Below are 20,198 nucleotides of genomic sequence, written 5' to 3'. Positions count from 1 at the left end.
CAGAAATGGTGTGACATTCTCTTTTTCCAGGAGCATACCCAAGAGCAGATTCACTGCTTTAGGCTAAGAAAATGAACATCCCAATTAAATGATTAAGTATTATACTATGTTTCCCTGTGAAAGAATAGAAATAAATAAGCAAATAGAAGTAGCATACACTGTCAGGAGGGTGCTGAGGAGAACATGCAAAGGGCACAGATGCCTGCCAGCTGGATGGGGCTTAAAGCAATCTTTATTAATATTAAATCCAGCCAAATACAGCTGTGATTTGTGGCCCTGAAAAGAGCAATGAACTGAGCTACTTTGCTCAAAGAAAACATTTGTTTTTCTTCAACTTTATGAACAGTTATTATTAAATGATGGATTTTCCTGAAGGTACAGAAAGGTTCACTATTCTAATGCTGGCACAAAGCATCAGTTCTGCTGGGTTCTCAGGCAGGGGCTGTGTGTTCCCAGTGTCTAGGACCATGGCTAGCTACAATTTTGCTACAATGGGTTGTGAGATTTCTTCCTACAGACTTTTTGTACAAGTATCTGTCCTCCAGGTTGCAACATGAACTCTAAATTTGGGTCACAGACAATTACAAAATTTGTCAGGGGTCAGTGAACTTCAGCATGGAGCACTTTTTGGTTACTGGAGAGCTTGAGCCAGAATAGATCAATGCTTTTAATTTGCATATGAATTGTGCTGTATTACTGAATATATTTCTCTGTTAATGAAGTCCATCATAGAATAGTTATAAAAACTTCATCTGGGCATGCTTGAGAATAGCCTTCCTTATTTTTTATCCAATCTTCGAAACAACAGTTTTTAATTGAAGTCTACCCTTTGCAATTTTATAACATTCTTGAAGACATTTTCCAAACAAATGCAAACATTTGATTGCAAATAATGGCACTGCCAGAACTCTACAGGATCATGAAAAATTTCTGTATTTCCAAAGCTCTACATGCATCTCTCTTGCTAAGAGGGCTTTTGGGTTAGAAGAAATGCAAGATAATTTTAAGTCTATCCTGAAGAGTAGTCAAAAGATAGCGAGAGAAGAGAGTGGAAACAGAAGTGGAGTGGGAACAAATGGCTACAAACTGTCCATTAAGATCCTCAGAGCCCCCAGCACCTCTGAGCAGTGGGCCAGGACTGTGTCCTGAGCTCCAGCCCACCTCCAGGATGCCTCCTGTGCCAAGGCAGCTCCAGCCTGGAGGTTGGATGGGAACACACACCCAGATGGAGCTGGAGCAGGGCCAGCTCACTCTTTTACACAGGAGGTCAAGCAGCCCTGTGAGTACCAGCAGCGTCAAGACACTTCCACTGGGTTTTAACAAGTCTGGAGCCCCTTTAGGAGCCTTCTGGGCTCTCTATGACCCCACGCTCCTAATGTGCTTTAAACAGAGCAAATGAATCCTGAGAGAAAACAATGCACCCACCTACAGAGTGGATCAGCATAGATCTGAGAAATTTGTGGAATAATGAAGGGAAAGAGACCATGTAAACACCCTGAGAAGCAGTAAAGGTTGTAAGCAGAAGCCCTAAAAGGGAGGAGTTTCTGAAAATAACATCAAGATTTAGATAGCAAACTGATAATAATTTCTGCTTTATTTCCTTGGTCTTTTGGATTGTGAGGCTGGATATCAGCCTCTATGGTAAATTTTAAATGACATTAATCACATGACTGTTCTAAAATAAAACTTCTCTGAATAACAGCAACAGCAATATAAAATAGTTTGCATTGTGTCTGTTGTTTATTTTGTATTGCAATAATACAGGCAGCCATATGGATACGAGCATTTGGAAGGGAGGATTTGTTGGCTAAATCATCACATCTGTTTACTTATAAAAGCAACAAAAATACATTTGGAGGTCACTGACTGCACAACCATTTTACTTACTCTTGATGTAAAAAACCTATCAATACTACTATTTCTACATTGAACCAATTACAAAACACAGCTCATATTTTCATGAGAAAAAGGTTTTGAAATCATAGAAAATTTTGTCTCATCACACCTCATCAGCCACTTCCACCATAACAGTGGTATCAGAACAATAAACTTAATCTGGGCTGAAATGAGCATGCAACATGTCCAGGAGGAAGATAAAGAAAACAACAGTGCCCCAGTTAAGCTTCCTCAAAGCACAGACTTTTTGATCAAAGGAGTGTGTACCACTGACCTCATATCCAAAAATCACATTCACCAAGTGAACTCAGATTTTAATTAAAAATTAAAACAAAGAGAAAAGCCCCCAAACAAACAAACCCCCCCCAAAAAACCCAAACAAACAAAAAAGAAAAAACAAAACAAAAAACCCCAAACAAACAAAAATGTCTACAACTTACATCAACACATCGAGCCAAAAACAATGGGTTAACAAGCTTGTAATGTATAATATCTCAATAATGTGTTTACAGGTATTTCAGCTGAGGCTCTCACCATGACCCATAATATTTAATGCACTTCCTTCACCATTTTTTTGAGGTCAGGCTATAAGCATACTGTCATCTACAAAGCATAATTATTTCTGCAAATTTAGAAATACACCGTTTACTACCCAGAATTTCAATTACAGACAGATGTTCAGAAATAAAAGAAATAGTACATTAGACATTCTTTCACCAAAGGTATTATTCTGACTTCAAGACATAGTTATAAAAATTAAGTTCACAATGAATTTATTTTAGGATATTTTTTATTCTGGTAGAAATATTTTGGTATAAACTCTTCAGCATGTCCATATAGTCAAAGATTACACACATTTTCTCAGCTGAATAGAGATTTTGGCAGTGAATAATCCCATGCATAGAAATCTTTTTATATTTTCTTGCTGTCACCCACGGTTGATAACACAACTTTTAGCTGAAGGACACATATTTTACATCTTATTCATGAAGGAAACTAAGGATAGGAATGACAGAAAACTGCAGAAAGATAATACCTGAATTCAATTACTTCCACGACTATTTAAAAAAAATAAAAAAAGGTAAGAGAAAAATGTGATCTTACTTTTGCTGATGGGTTAGTCTTCAGTACTTGGTTTGCCAAAGAAAGGAGAGGTTATGTTAACAGCTGTTCATTACAATTCCTTCTTTACTACAAGAGCTTAACTCTGCCACTGGCTGGCTGGCCCATTTCTGCTAGCTTTAGCACACAAGAGTGCTCCTAAAAGCTCCTCCTCTTGACAGCATCTGTCTGGATACAAGCACAAGCAAGGCTTTCCATACAGCCATTTAGGTCCTGGGAACGAGCTACAAGTAAGGGAAACCATTAGAAGTAAATATTTTGATGACTAAGTCCAGGATTTGGCAGGCAGAAATTCATGCCCACTGACACCACCAGCTTTAAAGGAGAGTAGTGACATCTTCACAGTGTTACAAGTGAAAATGACAACTTCCCTGACAGAAAGAGTAACTTGAATGATGCATAAAAAAATAGAAGCCAGACCTTTGAAAGCATGCACTCCTCAAAAGTTTAGCTCTGATTAATGCAACGTGTCCAAGCCTTCAGAGGAGGAGGGTTCATTATTTGATTCTTACCAAGCTTTTATATTTGTGCAATTAAAAAGGGAAAATATTGGTGAAGTATCCACACAAAACAATAATAAAGTAACTAAATATGTGCATTTCAGTTATGGATGAGTCAGAAGGCAATTGCTCATTCTTACAGATGCCCTATATAAATTCCAAATACTCACCTTTTTCCTGGCACCCACAATAGCTGAGGCAAATCTACCTTCTGTTCCTAGAAATGCTGCCTACAGCTGATATTGTGTCATGGCAAACGCACATCTCATGGTATTGCCAGTGAAAATGATACTGCTCCATAACTTTATTTGCAATTTATAGGCTCTGTGGGCAATATGCCACTACCTTCTCTTAATCTGGACACAGCTCCCTGGATAAACAATGATCATGTAATGAGACCATATGAATAAAAGATGGAAGAAAAAATGTCTTTACATTAGGTCCTATATAAATATGTATTTATTATGTCTTACTCTCAGCTACTAACCAGCACATTAACCTTATTTTCTCCGCATGAGCGCTAAGCACCATACTAAAATTAGGTCAGAAATTCAGATCAGATCAGCTGACTCAGCCCAGCAAGATTAGACAAAGACTAGTTGGGTTTTTTTCCCAATCCAATATGCTGTGTTTATCTCCCACAATGTACAATGGATCCATACATTTTTCCCCACAATTAACCTATCAGAACCAGACACCATGAGGCAGCAGTCACTCTGAAGGTGTCATTTCATCAGTGCTACTGAAGAAACACAGCCCAATGTATCCTTTGGAAAGCAAAACTTAAAATCAAACAATTTTTTTTAGGTCATTTTTCAGATCTTGTTTCCAAACTGCTTAGACTAATGTATTTTAATGAACTTAAGTCATTCAGCACAATTATGAGATGATTTAGGTAAATAACAGCTGCTTCTAAATAGTGTTGGGTGTGAATATCACCACTTTATTAGACAATATATTACTCATTATTATGTTGTTAATATACACAAACAGCCTTCTTCTAATAGAGACCATCTGAACACTAAAATAGAATACCTTCTAAATAATTCAATAATTGGAGAAGCAGGTAATTCTCTGTAGGTGCCAAAGACTTCTGGCTGCTTTATTTTGATTCTCACATGCAAAAGAAGGGTATTGGTGGGAACCCCATTTCCTCCTCAAAAATCTACCTGCAGTTAATCACAGGGGATGACTCCCTTGTTGCTAAGGAGATTGTTTTCAGCTATTGGGAGTCTCCAGACTGCTGGCAGTTACCACTGCACATGTGCACCACTTGCTATCTAGGCCACGCTCTCAGGAATTAGGGATAATATAAATACCCACCGAGATAAGGTAAAGACATAAAGAATACAGTACAGAACAAAGAAGAACTCAATGATCCTACTTAACCTTTCCTGACTGCTGCATTTCAAGAGACAACATGGTCTTGGATGAATCTCTGGAGGTTACTGGGGGGGCTGACTCAATTGCAATCAGCCTAAGTGACTTCAGACTCACGGTCCCTTTAGTCAAATCAGGAATTTTCCCTTGGTCTGCCATCGCTTTTAGTTTTTCCAACCAAAGGTTGATTTCAAGTATCTTTTTTTACCTCACCAAGTTTACAAGGGAAAAAGCAAAAAAGACTTCAAGAAAGTGGTTTTCAAGATTCCCTGAGGTGTTTTCCTACTATTTTCCTCAGGCAGATATTGTTGCCCCCCTCAGTGTTATTGAGATAAGCCAAATGGGAAGGGATCAGAGGGAGTCACTGCAAACATAGTTTCCCACAGAAGAGCACTGTATTGAGGAAATGTTGGTCTCTCCAAACCACATACAAATACATGCTGTTCCTCTAATAAGCCCACTGTGTTGCTGGTCCTCTACCTCCTGTCTTCTGGCTCTGTGACTGAGGATAAATACTCTGTTTGCATTGATCTCAGTTGAGTGTGGGCAAGAATTTCATGGTTTGGCTCAGCCCTAAATCATCTGTACTTATCCAGAGCTCTTCATCAAATCTCTTTGCCAGGATCAATGAACAAAACCACACAAACCAACCACAGTGTAGGAAATACTGTCACTACCATCCAAATGAGGTAGAAAAGCTTGGCTAGAGGACTATAAAGAACCAGGTAGGTCCACAATTTACTCTCTCATGTCCCAAGAAACCTATTCATAACAAATCTGTTCTGGTACTTAGTAACCTTTATGGTCACACATATAAAAATGCATGCAAGCAGGTTAGCCAGAGTACAGCCTAATTAGCTGTATTCACCTTAATTTCACAGTATTCTTTTCACTCCAATGAAATTACTGACAACCCAAATAGTTCCACTCCCTGGAACATAAAGCAGACATATATTCACTATAATTCCTTCATCTCTTTCCTCTCTCAAACTGTGTGTGCTGCTCTTTTCCTTTTAATGTTCCATCAGAATTATCAGACTACCGAGGCGTTGCTTGAATGTTCACAGCACAGCATGTCTGTTATACCTGGATGTACAGTACCCAAGACATAGCATAAAATTTAATCACTTAAACTGAAATACAGAAGACTCATGCTGGGGGAAAAAATTCAAAGGACCTCCTATCAGTTTATGCTCAAGCCATCCATTTGCATATAAAAGTTAAGGATTTGGATGAAGGATTTACCTGTATAACAGAATTTTACCTTCACCTCAAGAAAAACCAATTATTTGTATTAACAAGGGTGTATGTAATAAATATTTATATCTATCCCATTCAACCTTCTTTTCCTCTCCAAGAGGCTGCAGAGATTTCATTGATATCCATTGGCACAAGAGGCCAGGTCATGCAAATGCTCCTCTCATTAACTGTCAATTAAAATCAATGGAATTGTTCAAGAAGAGCCATTATAGTGTTCTGCCCATCAGGGGCTTGATCCATTTTCCTGCAAGTGATTGCAGTATTGTTACTGACTTCAGAGATCACAGAATTGAAAGGAAAATGTAAATAATAGACACTTGTTTTAAAAAAAATCAAAAACCTCAGACACCAGTTGAAAAGCTTTGAAAATTTACCATATTTAAAACATCAGCTCAAGGAGAGTCTATTTTGACCTGTGAGACTGTCCATGTCTTGCTCACACACAAATACATTTTTGCACTAAGCACAAACTGTTCTTCTACAGGACTAACAGGATGACAACCCATTTGTCACAGGATCTAAATCTCCTATTCCAAACACCCAAACTTTTTGTTACAAATCACACCTGCTTCAAGATGCCACACACGCTCAAACTATGTCAACACAATGTAAACCACGTGTGTCAGAGGCCTGACAGAGGCCCATGGTGTGTACTGCTTTTGCCAGCAAGCTGCTTAGAAATCAACTGCTCTGCACATATTTACCATATCTGAATCCCTTGTTTTTCATTCACTCTGCCAGACCACTAATCTTTTTATCAAAATATTTACCGTTTTATTGCTTCTTCTTGTTTTCGGCGTTTTTCACTCTTTTCTTTCAAGTAAGCCAGGTTTGTTTCATTCCTCATGCGATCATTCTCTCGAGCAATGTCTGATGCATTCTGTATAACCAAGCCATCATAGGCCTTCATCCCCATATCTTCAATATACTGGAGAAAAGAGCCCAAAGTGACCTCCTCCTGATTAGAACTCATCATCTTGCAGGAGATAATGAACAAAGGAAAGCAACGTTTCCTGCAGGTTGAAAAACACATAATATCTTAATCAGTAGGAAAATAGCTTATGGTTTATGACAGCAAGATTGTGTCAGTTGTAATTAACATCTCCGTAAGAGACAATTTTTCAGACTTTCCCATTTAAAAGATAATAAACAAAGCAATTCAGAACACAGAACAACATTACTCGAGACAAGAGGAGACAAAACCAAGTGTCTCTTCTTCCAGGCAATGCAGATCCATACAATTACACTATTTAAATCCCAAAAACATTTCCTGCCACCCTTTCCCATTTCCTAGTACCCATCAATTGAATAAGTACTGCCATCCTGAATCTCAGTTTGAATTGAACCGAGAAGGCTCCCATCACAGGATGACAGGTCCCTTTTGCAGTTTAGATAAGGCTGCACCAGAGCAAATTACCAGGAAAAATTCCCATTCTGACTACCAGACAAAGTTTCTATTCTGCAGGATATTCTAAAGTTCAGGTGAAAAGTACTGTTCCATTTTCTTAAACAAAAAACTTAAAAGCTTTTTTCAGGTTCAAAATTTAGAAAGAAATATTGTGAAATATTTTCCTGCATTTCTTAGTAATGAGATAGGGAGCCCATAAACCCTGGTCATCTGTTGCCCAACATCTTGTTAGCTTGAAGCTCCAAGAATGGACAAGAGTGCCCAGCTGAGCTGGGACCTTCAGAACAGACCCTTGAAGTCTGCAAGAATCTGTATTCCAGAGGTGTGGCAGACACTGGGGTTTACAGCACCTTGGAGCAGAACACACTTAGACCCTTGGGTCATTCCTGGGTCTGTAGCAGACAGACTAAAAACTCTACAGAAAGGCCCCAGAGGTTTTCCGTTCATCAGCAGAGCTCCTGGGAGTTGCAGGAGCAGTAAATACTAGAGGACACTAAATGCAAAGTAGAATTTCAGGAGATAGACTGTCTCCCTCTAAAGTCTGTGCTGGATAGGACTGGATAAACCACTTATTAAACAAGTTAAATAGAAGTTGAAAAAAAATAGGACCATTCTATTTTATTTTAAATACTGATTATTGTAAGGTGCAGGAGCATTACAAGCTTGACTGGTACTACCTGCACACAGCCCATGAGGGGCCCTCATCCCACAGCCAGGGGCTGGTGCAGGAGTCACTGAGTGACTTGCTGGCAGCCCTGGCAGCTGAACTCAGCTCTCTAAGGCACGTCTGCTTATTCACTGCTACAGCATTCCTCCCTTCCCTGAAGGATGGCGTGGCTTCTCGGAATCAGCCTCAGAACATGCCAACACTACAGCTAGAAAGGATCTTATTGAACAGGAAATAAGAATCCTGTCTGCACACAAATTTTAGGGGCAGGATTCCTGTGGAATCAGTGACAAAAATCTTTCCCCTATTTCCTAGCATTATGTTATATTTCTAATATTTATTACAAAGCTGGAGAAGTAAAATTCTGATCTAGGCTGGCTATAAATAGATAAATAAATTTAAATGTTCTTAAGGATTTAGAAATCCACTCTGGGCCTTCAGATCTGGGCCCTGGCTCTGAAAATTCAGGGGATAAAATGAGTAGACAAATATATTTCTGGTTTTCCCCTATTGTGACTGGGGGAACTATTGAAGTGGCAACAAACAGCTAGTTTCAGGCACTAAATACCTTAAAAGCACACTGATAATTTCTCCTTTTTCTTGCATGTCTGCATATCAAAACAATTTCTGTACAATGGCAACTGTTAAAATCATGAAGACTCAGAGGATGCAAAGGGTCTTCTCCTATTACCTCTCCTGCCTTCCAAGAACAACCTATCAACTAAGCCTCAATGTGAACATAAGGCTGATGTTGAGAGTCACTGAAGTGACCTTTAAGCATTTTCAAGCATGGGTATAAGCATCTCCTACCGATCCCTGTAGGGTAAAACCAATGAAGGAGGTCTTAGTGCAGCCCAACGTGCCTGCATGCCATTTCACACAGCTCTGACTGGAGCTGGCCACAACTCTGCTGGGCTGGAATATGCATTCAGCCATTCTATATATTCACCATCAGTAGCACACTGTCTGCTCAGGAGGACGCTAGAAAGTGACACTGAGCTGAACAGACTCTATGGTTCTTCAGCAGACAATATTTTAGACTAATTACTAACCTTGCTGATTAGAAAAGTAAGGCCAGATATCAAAACCCCTTCTGAGTCTCTTTCTACAATGAAGATACAGCATGAAGGCTACAAGATTAAAACCAATGCTAACAGCACAGACAGCTCTAACTCCCCTTTCTTTGAACTCCTCAAATGATATCTTCTGTTTGATGGTTAAAATCTGGGCTGTTTCCCCAGTAGATGGCTATCTTATTGTGTATTCCATTTTGGACTTCTGGTAAAACCTTGTTTCTGCATATGTTGAATTAAATTCAAATAAACCTGCACAACAGAGAAATCTCACCCTAGTGACCTGAATGGCAGTATTGCCATTGATTGCTTCAGTGACCAGGGTCTACTCCTGAAATATAATAGGAAATTTTATACAGAAGATAACTTCAACAGGGTTTCAGTAAATGCAGTTCTCATCCATTTTTCTCCAAGACACATGATATGTTTTACATGGTCTTTTGCGACTAAATTTCTTCCCCTCATTTTTAACTTTCTTTTTGGAGGTCAGAAATGAGCTGACAATTAAGGATATGCTGAACCTCCTTGTATTATGATGTTTATTTTTTAAACAGGAGGATGAAGTCATTCCAGTTGCAAAGAGAATTAAATAAAAAGCCCTTATTCTGCTTAATAAACTGAGGTGAGACTTTATATTCTGGTTTGCCACTGATGCTTTTTATTACTAAACTCATGCAAAAACTTACTATTTACTGAATATTCTTTGTCCTAACAGGGGCCCAACCCTACAGCAGTACCGAGCAACTGTAGCCACTGAACTCCTCCTGTGACTGTTGATCCTTGCATTGTTGTGACACCAAATTCAGTTTGGGGTACTCCTGAGGGGAGCTGAGGACACACAGATGTTTCAGAGCCTTGATCCTGCTCTTATGGCACTGACTCCAAAAAGCCTCTGTGCAAACAGCAAGCATTTTCTGATTCAAAGCCCTTGTACCTCCCATGTATGTGGTATTTTACAGCCCCACTACATTTACTAATAGTGTGCAGTTGTGCATGCTATACTTAAACAGGGATTACAAATGCAAACAGCAGGTGCAAAAAGCTTAGTTAATTACTGTAAACATTTTTACAGTCTTAGTGTTCCTTGGGCAGCACACTAGGACCAATTTTACTTAGAGGTATAATGCCACTTCAGAGAACATGTTACCATAATAAATAAATGTCCTCAATAGCTGTGACAGCTATATATGTGCAATCAACACATACGGCCCCTGGAGTCCCATGCAGTGCCTGCCTGTCCCCCTCCTTGGAAAATGGCTGGACAGCACTGAGAAAAGGTTCTGGTGACCAGTAAACTCAGGCAGTGAGCAGTTCCTAACCACTTGCCAAGGCAGACACAGGCACAAGCAAGGGCTCTGTTTGAGTACTTTCATATTTGATTAAAACCATGCAAATGCAAATTGGTAAATAAGCCATGTAAGCTGAGGCCCCACAATCCTGGTATCCCTAACATGCACACTGTGGTCAGGGATTTTGTTAGCCAGATACAAGGACTATACAGTGTCACCTATGTATTTGTAATCAAGTTGCTTTCAGTACATTTTGTTTTCTGAAATCAAGCAGTACTGAAAAATTATAACTGGGAGCTGCATCACTTGAGAAATTCTTTAGACACTCCTTTCTTTTCTCCTCCTTATTGTGAAGCAACAAAAGGAGACAGTGGGACAGAATAAAAGCCTTAGACTTTAGCTATTGAAGCCAACATACTGAGAAGTGAACAAAAAATTTTTGGAGGAACTTTGTTTTGAGTGTTCACTGAACATGAACATCTTTGAAAATCCATCTGAGCACAAGGACACAAAGAAGGCATTCTCCATGATGTACACTTTGCTTCTTAAAGACTAACACTGTGAAATCTCACTGAGAAAAAGCCACAATCACAGGTGTGAATCAGGTGCCCACTGACAGCTGCCCCTTCAGGTACCCCCAGATCAGAGGGACCCTGGCAGAGGAGCACAGAGCAGCTCGCACCGGCACGGCTCACACATCCATCCATTCTGTCAGCATGGGAGGAGTAAAGCAAGAAAGATTTTTTTTTTCCTTCCCTGCCAATGCATCTGGTTTACTGGCAAGGGCAAGCAGTCCCCTTCCCGGTTTGCCTAGAAATATTTACATAAATAAATTCAAGATCATTGTATTGATTCAGACACAATTTCTGTGAGAGCAGAGTACGTTGTGTTTCACAGGACGGTTGCATACCTTACTTCTAATCTAACCTTTTGCTCTGATGCCACATATACAGCATTTTTGATCAAACCACAGACCACTTCCTTTTCATATGATCAGTGTGCAAAAATATTGATTTCAGAATATGAGTAATTGACTGAATACCAAGCAGTGCTACACGTGAAGATTCAGACATGCCATTCTCTCTCTTATTCACATCAGGATCCCCAAATATCAATTGCTTTTCAGCTTGCTTGACAGCCATAAGCTGCAGCTGTGCTGCATTGAAAATTGGCAGTGCTTACATTAAACTGAAGGAGCTTTTTGAAGTAATGACAAAGGCACTGATTGCCTTCTTCCAAACCAGAGGGATATTTTTTTTCTTTTTAAAATTTTAACATAGGAGAAGAGACCATGGAAAAACAAGTGTGGGGTTGCCCAAAGTCCTGAGTCCAATCTCAAATTTATAAAGGCCTACTGCACACCTCTCCAGTACTGCCTGATTCCTTCCCAAACACTGTCTCATCTCTTTGAAAGAACATCTGCTTTCTCATTATATTGAACTCCTTCCACTAAATTCATGGTATCAGAAGGATCCTGCACAAACAGGGATGATAACCAGCCATTCAACCCTCGAGTCTGAGCTGTTGTATTCTATCTTCTTGCAAGAATAAAAGCAGACAGGCCAGCCATATCCAATTTTCACAAACTGCTGACCACAGCAGCACTAATAAGGACCTAATGGTATTGGGTGTACAAAAAGATACTTTCACTGCAATCAAGAAAATTTTAGTGAGGGAAAAATATACTAGAGACTACTTTGCAGAACTCTGTCTCCTATCATAACTGTGCTTTATATCAAGTGATATATGAAATACCCAAACAGGTGAATGTGATGATACAAACCGCTAAGAAATGCCTTTTAGAGTTGCATTCCCTGCTCATTTTTAACAATAAAATGATATTTCTGTTTCCACATGCAGTAATGCCGGAAATTATAATGTCAAAGAGGAGAGACCTTCTGAAATCAGCTGCAACTTTCCTACTACATATAATTTGACAACTGTATATGCAGACATTTAAAGAAAAAGGATCAAGGAAACACTACTGTCATTTGTAAGTACAAAATATACTTTATATTCTGGCTGGGATTACAGATTACATACATGGTGCTCATTATATTGCACAGCACAAGCTCTAGCACCTGGGTGAAATCACTACAGCTAAGTAGTGCTGAGCCCTTCACTTAAAGAGGTTAAAAGTGTCTCCTTCAGTAGACTGAAATTGCTAATGCACGAGTTTAAAGGAACAGTCAATTTCTACAGATGTCCTACCTTCTATAGGGGAAAGCTATGTTTCCTATAGTTTTAAGAAATAAAAAAAATAACCTGGGCCTTGAATTTTGGCCCCCTTGCAGGTGCCTTTTGAAAAGGAAAAAGGTCTTTGCTAACAATGACTCCTCTGTGAGTCCAGGATGTAAAAAGCTGCTGTTTACTTTGCAATACAGCAACACTTTTATCACTTTTATTCCCAGAGGAAAATAAAGCTTCCTCCTAAGTGTGTGGATGCTGGACAATCACAAACCTAGATTCAGAATGGCCAGAACTTAAGCACAAATATGACTTTTCATCATCCCATTATTATGCAGACAACTTATAAACAACAACAAGAAATAAAACCACACAACAAGCAGACATATACACACATTCTCTGTGCAAATAGGAATGCATTTGGACTCAGAAGAAATCACGAGCTTCTTGCTGATGGACTTTTTTTTTTCTCCTCTTTAAGAAAATGAAATGGAGATTTTACTACCATCAGCATCATGTTAAGATGCTGTAAAATATTAATGGTGCAGTAGGTCTGATAAGTGACTATCATAGATGTTAGAAATTATTTCAATTAATTCATCAGAAAATGTAAAAGAATGGTTTTAATTATTTAACAGTGCTTTTTAAAAAAAAAAATAAAATCAGCTGCCAAATGTCTTTACTACAAGCACAATCAACATGTGAAGTACACAAGACCAAATAGACTTCAGCATTTAGTTTAGCAATGGCTTGATTAATACCTTCTAAATATACATGCAACCTCATCGCTGTGCATTCTGACAACTCATTATTTCATTTTGTAATGTTATTTTTTTCATTCTAATTAGCACTATATTTTATTATCATGCTCATATGATGTATTAAAATAAGTACATACCAAAATTCAAGTCCACGGGGACCGCTAAGTGCAATAATCAAAGGTGACTTTTGCCTGTAAAAGCCCTTTCCTGTGGTTTTCTCAGTGCAGTCGGAAGGGATATTTCAGCACCATAAGAAACAGATTTTCAGTTAGGCTCAGTTTTTTCTTCAGTTAAAGTGCATTAAATCTTGTTGGCAAAATTGCCCAGATTGTAGAATTCGACATCACTGTAAGTCAATGTGTTATGTTACAGATCTTCTTAACATACGATTAAAATGGCATGGAAAGTTTGGCTTAAAAAAATGAAGTGGAAAGAAAAGACAGGTGCTTGCTTCTTTAAATCCACATTCAGAGAGGAGAGGGTACGGATAATGGGAGGGTATAAACAACACCCTGCGTTGAGGTCCAGCAGAGAAGAAACTGGATGATTTTTACCCACTTTACAACACAGACGATTACAGCACCATCAAATGCACTAACACAGAGATTTCTAAGGTGCCTCATTTGAAAATGTTCTGTGGAGACAAAAAGAAAGGAATATGAGGAACAGCAAATATCCTATCCAAATGGCTTCTTGCAGCAGGAAAGATGCTTGCTTGTTCATTGCCACTTACAGGTCTGAAACAGTCTGGCTCGTGGCATCGTCTCTGTCTCTCCCCCTTGACTACAGGCAGGCTTGCTCTCTCCAGCTGCCCGGGTCCGTGGATGCCGCTGTTGATTAATCAGGGATTCTCAAACAAAGAGCAAGCCTACCTTCGGGTGCCAGCAGGACTGTGGGGCTCCTCTCCGGCTGCAATCCGGCTGCAACCAGCATCCCAGCACCTCGGACAGCTCCGCCGCGCCGGGCCCATGGACACGCGGCACGCCGGAGCAGGGGCGCGCCGGCAGCCGGCGCGGCAGCGGCGCCGCTCCTGCCTCCGAGGCGCGGGCGGACACAGCCTCCTAGCTAGGCAACAGTCTCGCCCTTATCGCCACTGCACTGAAGTCTGATTAGCAAATAATCCGGTGAGGAGGGGAAAAAAAATCTGCATGAGCAGCACTGTACATCACATGGAGACTATAGGTAGGAAAGAATATGAAACAACGCCCTTTCCCCCTCCTTCTCCCTTCCCCGAGAAAAGAGAAATTGTTCTTCCACGAAGAATGTGTAAGTTAACCTTTAGCCGATATTATGGCTCAAGGAAATGAGTAGCCACTTAAAAGCAACACCTAAGCCTCAGTTTGATACCTCATATTGATGTATCTTTTGCACTCACCCTCACTGAAAAGCAGTGCAAGGCACACAATTACTGCTGACGCAGATGAGAATGCTGCTTGGGGAAGGAGGGGAGGAGCTTCTCAGCCCATCAAAACAACCTCCCACCACCTGCTCCCATTGCACGAGAACAAAACTACGCAGCTCGGACAGACTGAGCGTGACATTTATGCCGTTTTCCTTATATTGACATGCACACTCTGGAAAGAAGCATTCTGTTTCAAAAGCATTCAGGGTGAAACTACACAGTTTTATGCTCATCCAGAATTTGTGTAATGGTTTGGAAGAAAACATTTCCTTTCTTCTGAACCGGATCAATCTGTGTTATAGCTCCTCCCTGCAGAGTATGTGCAGTTTTGCTTTCTCTCCCCCAAACCTGCAGCCTGGACACAAAGCAAAAGCGTTCACTCCCTGCACCAAAGCCAGGGAAAGGAGCGATGGCTGAATGTGCACAGATTGCATTACCCCACTGTCAAATGGCGTTTCATTCTTTCTTCCTTCTTAAGTTACAGGCATATTTTTCTCAAGCATAAATCTTGATTCTGATGTTACAGTAACAGTTGGATTTATTCCTAAAACTAGTAACAGAAATTACTGTCATGGAATGAAATCCTTCCAAAGTAATGCATGTTCACATGAAAACCTGTGCTGGTACGCAAAAAGACCTCGCCTACAGAGCACAGGAGAACTTCTTGCAGATTTACTATCATTCATTTCATGTTCACTGTAATACTGTGTGTGTCAGCACACTTCATGCAACCCTGTGAAACAGGGCAGTGAGTTTTCCTCATTACATCTCCAAGAGACCATTTCAAAAGGATGTTTTAAGAAAGGCTGCAAAGTCAAAAGAACAGGGTGGAGGACTTTTCTTTGTGTTAAGGGAAAAGATCTGGAAGGGAAGTACCTACAGGATAGAACTGGAGGCAGTCTTGTGAAGAGAGCTCCTTCCCTAGCCCAGAGGCTAGCTCCCAGCCCTGCTTCTGATTTTTTCCTTCCTTGAAGGATACCTTAAGAGCAGCTGTGGCCATATGGTAATTGGGAAACTTTTTCATCAGCTAGAGATTCCTGTCACATAATATTCTCTTATTCCCAATACTTTTCCAGAATTAAAGATCATCTCTATCTCTGCCCTAAGTCCATGTGCTGAAAACAGAGAAATTGTGGAGTCAAACTTCTTTCCAAGTTACTTTAACAAGGATATCACTGTAAAGTCATTACAATTCATAAGCAACTTGAAGAACTACTAATGTTAATCTCAGTGTGAAACACTTGCCTGTGTCTTCACCACATGGTTCATCCCAGTAATTAAATTTCCTCAAATACAATCTTTTCCCTGGCTACCCATGTTACTGCACCTTATGGCAGTTTCCAAATCTTCTCTTTCTTGCACCAGGGTTCCTGGGAATCATGTGTCCATCAGCTGTGGAAGGAAATGTCCATTTTTCTTTCCAGCAGGACTGTGGGAAGGGCACTGGAGTTATGACATCTGCAAGACTGACAGTTCCATTCCTGGTTATTGCACACAAAAGCTTCTAATTTAGTTCACAATCCAGAAAAAAGCACCTATAGAATTAACATGTCGTTTTCTGCCTCAATGACACAAGGGCTGGGTCAAAGTTCAGGTAACACGTTTTGTGTTCATTGTTTATTTCCACAGGTTTTTACAGAATACTGCTATTCACCTTTAAACATCTTTAATGACAACTCTAATGAACCCACAAATGGCTTTCATACCTTGGTTATAAAAGAAACCTAATCAGCACAAATATATGCACCTTCACAAATCATTACCTGTGTTCTTATGCTGCAGAGGCAAACACCTGCCTTCCTGGCCTCCAAACAGCCAGCAGGGGAGAGCCATGCATTCCTCAGTGGCTGCCAATCCTCTCTCCCTATCTCCTTTGCTCCACATCCCTCCTGGAGTTTACAACCACTCAATTCCAGCAGATGTAATTACTTGCATTTGCTTGGAATTTCTGAAGCACATGTGCAAGGCTTCATTACATACCTGAAAGATTAACCCATTCTGTTTCTGTATGTATACATGCTCACACGTATATACAGCATATATACAGACAGACAGATGTGGTTTGACCTGTGGTTGACATTTGCAAACCAGGAAAAAGAATATGAACTATGTGCTCTGGAACTGCTCATAGGCAACTACTCAAAATAGTTGTGGGATACCCCAGTCTCTGCCTGGCCATGCTGGCAGTGGGCTGGAGCACAGAGTATGTTATGAGGAGACAGAAAACCTCTGCAGGAGGCTCCTTTGTCCAGGGCATGTCAAGTCCTTTCAGCCTCAGTGACAGGTTGAGGATTTGCAAGGCCTGAAGACTGCAGGCAGTGCAGAGACAAAGGGCTTTCAAGAGGAAGAGAACATTCATTTAAGATGCTAACAGACCACTTAGTGACAGAGAAAGACAGTCTGCCTGTCCCTGAAGTAAGGGAAGCTTGAAGACAAATGGATTAGAGTCAGTGCCAGTGACTCTGTTACTGCTTGGCTGGTGAATGAAGGAGGAAGACTCTCTAAGAAAAGCAAATCCCATGTTTCCAGGCCTAAGCTTGGTAATATCTGAGTTGATACAGAGACTGTTATGTAATTATTTACATTTATGAGGGTCAAAAAGAAAAGGTTTCTTGTCTTTGAATGCACCCCCAGGTTACCTGTAGCTTCTCCAGAGAAGGCAGTTCCATGACAGATTTCTGTATCTGACCAACAGACCATAGATGAAGAGTTCTAGGAATGGACAGTCCACAAGTTCTAAAAAAAACCTTAAATGAAAACCAGAAACTGAGGACTTAAACCTTATAAATTCCCAACACCTAACCTAGAGGATCGTGGTAGGAATATATATCCCTGTACCCAAATTCTACATCCCAGTGAATAGGAAGAGAGAGGCTATTGAACAAGACCTGTTCATGCAGCAATCAAAGGAGATAGGGATCCTATCAGTCAGGTTTTGCCAAGACCAGAGGCTGACTAAGCCAGAATCATCCCAGCAGAAGCTAAGCATTGCCAGTTAACACCACACTTACAACTACGACACCATCAAGATACTGGCTTTGGCTGTTAAACAAATTATTTGGCTAAGCTAAACTTGGTTTTATTTTAATATTTATTTTAATATTTATTTTATTATATTATTATATTCTCCTGTACAATGCTTCCTTATCTTCAATTGCTTATCCATGTCTCCCGTGTGCTTGGTCCTGACTCTTAGGTTTTATTGCTGCTAGTCTGCAGTTGCTCTAATCACTTAATGCCCCTTGAAGTATGGATTCCTTGCCTTATGCCAGGCCACAGCTCTTAACCCAGGCCTTGCTACTATCCTTGACTTTTCCAGCAGTGGCCTTTAGCTTTTCTTGCTTCCAATACCCAGAATTGAGTTCTAATCAGTCCCAAATACTAAGTCTCTTACTATTGATCTTAGTATTAGTATTTCATTTCCCAAAAAAAGCATAATTTCCTTAGAGCTACTATATTGCCCATGTGTGATGCAAGTGAAATTTTCAGTGACAGTCTTGCCTATGCATCATTCTAAGTCTCAACTTAGCAATCACTGTTATGGGTCTTTAGCACCAATTGAAAAAAGCTCCTTAGATTTTTATTTGGATTTAAACATGATATTAAATAAAATATTAATAAATATTTTTAAATGGAAGTGTGTTAATTTGAGGAAAATGCATCGAAAACAAACTACATCAAAACCCAAGCAGAGTGCTTACCATAACTTTGACCTTAAACAACCATCTCTTTTGTTTTTTCATGCTCTTAGTAGCCACTTACATTCATGCTAAGCAAAAGGAAAACTTAAAGATCTATTTTCAATTAATTTTCAGCCTGACATACTGAAATACTAAATTGGGCCTTCAAGGCTACTTTTCCCAAATTATTTCATTCCATGCCCCAGATAAGCTTTAACATTCATGTTTTTCCCCCTTAAGCATTCTTATAAACCCTTGAAGTTCTGCAGTTTCTCCCTCTCCCCTCATTTGCCCCTCTCACTCCTCCCACACACGCTGCTGCCATGACAAGTAAAGCTACTCACACGATGAGAGTAAAGGAAGCTCTCAATGCTCCATCTTGGCATTTGTTTCAGCTATTTCACATGGCTCTGCAGCATTCTCTAACTTCCCTGGAGCACACTGGCTCTATCCTCCCAACAACAGACTATCCACCACCGTCACGCACACTTCTCTCTTCAGAGTTCTGAGGAGGATTCTTCTAAAGGTAAAACGGTAGAGGGGTCCCTACTCATGTAAAAAGCTAATTAAAGTTAAATGCTTAACTGCCATCTGTGCCTTTAAGAAAAATCTCTTAATTTTCCCCAGTGATCAGGTTTTTTTTCTCACGGGACCAATTTTGCTGTTATTGCTTAGGCAAAATTCCCATTGAAGTCCACAGGGAACTTTGCCTGAATACAAAATATGGAGCAAAACCTTGTGCTTATTTGCATAGACCACAAATCACAAAAATCACTTCCTGATGCAAGTGATTTATCCTACATGACAGCTAGTGCAACTAGGCTATTTTTAACCATGATATTTTGTAAAATATTTCATTATATATACCATTCAAAAAAGAGTCAATTGATACTTTTTTTTCTTAAACTGGATTAGATGGAAAGATTCTGGCTGCTTTCCAAACCCATTAATTACTAAATGGTACATTTTCCACAGAAATGTTAAGCTATAAGTAGTTCTTCTGGAGCCAGTTAGCTCCTAGCTAAAATCAATTAAAGCTGGTAAAGATACATTCTATGGTCAGGTCCAAATACAGACATCTGTATTTATAGCACAGTGGATGCTGGTAAAATCCCCCAGCACAGATGCAGTTGCACTGGCAGAACTGTTCAGCTCATACAGGGGGCAGTAGGTGGGTTTATTACTCCTGGATAATCCCAGCTGTGTCAGTAGAGTTGCACTCACACAATGCTCTATTTCTGCTCTGGTAGCCTCAGTTTTCTAGCCCCAAAGAAGCTAGCACTCTTTTTCCTATGGAGTACAAAGGGCAGGCAGTTTAAGCTTGTTTGTCACCTCCCCACCCTGCTGCTCATTCCCACTTGTGAGGGCTTGCAGGGAACTGGGTCATGGAAATGATCCAGAACAGAAATAATTTTGGGTGAGAATGAGGGAGAATCTGAAAAAACAAAGAAGATGGTGTTCCTTTCAACCAAATCACTTCCTTGCACTACACAATGCAGAGGGCACTTCACAGCGTGAGAATGGTAGCCCTGCCAAGGTGGTCCGTGACTTTTACTGGAGAGAAAATTCCCCG

At 40.0% G+C, this 20,198-nt stretch overlaps 1 protein-coding gene across 4 annotated transcripts in view; it reads right to left on the bottom strand.

The window, feature by feature from the left end:
- The window catches only part of NYAP2 (neuronal tyrosine-phosphorylated phosphoinositide-3-kinase adaptor 2), a 138,318-nt gene extending 123,371 nt beyond the window's left edge, over positions 1-14,947 (bottom strand). The window contains exons 1-3 of one of the 4 annotated variants that reach the window (XM_015638146.2): positions 14,919-14,947; positions 13,681-14,177; positions 6,929-7,171 (exon numbers count right to left, since the gene is read on the bottom strand). In XM_015638146.2, the coding sequence (XP_015493632.1) occupies positions 6,929-7,134 (206 nt within the window). In that variant the 5' untranslated portion in view covers positions 7,135-7,171; positions 13,681-14,177; positions 14,919-14,947. The other 3 variants (XM_015638143.1, XM_015638145.1, XM_033516734.1) reach the window with 3 other exon arrangements.
- Between the last annotated feature and the right edge of the window lie 5,251 nt (positions 14,948-20,198).

This window comes from Parus major, chromosome 9 (genome assembly GCF_001522545.3).
Source record: "Parus major isolate Abel chromosome 9, Parus_major1.1, whole genome shotgun sequence".
Lineage (NCBI taxonomy): Eukaryota > Metazoa > Chordata > Aves > Passeriformes > Paridae > Parus > Parus major.
This window is presented reverse-complemented; position numbering and strand designations above follow the sequence as displayed.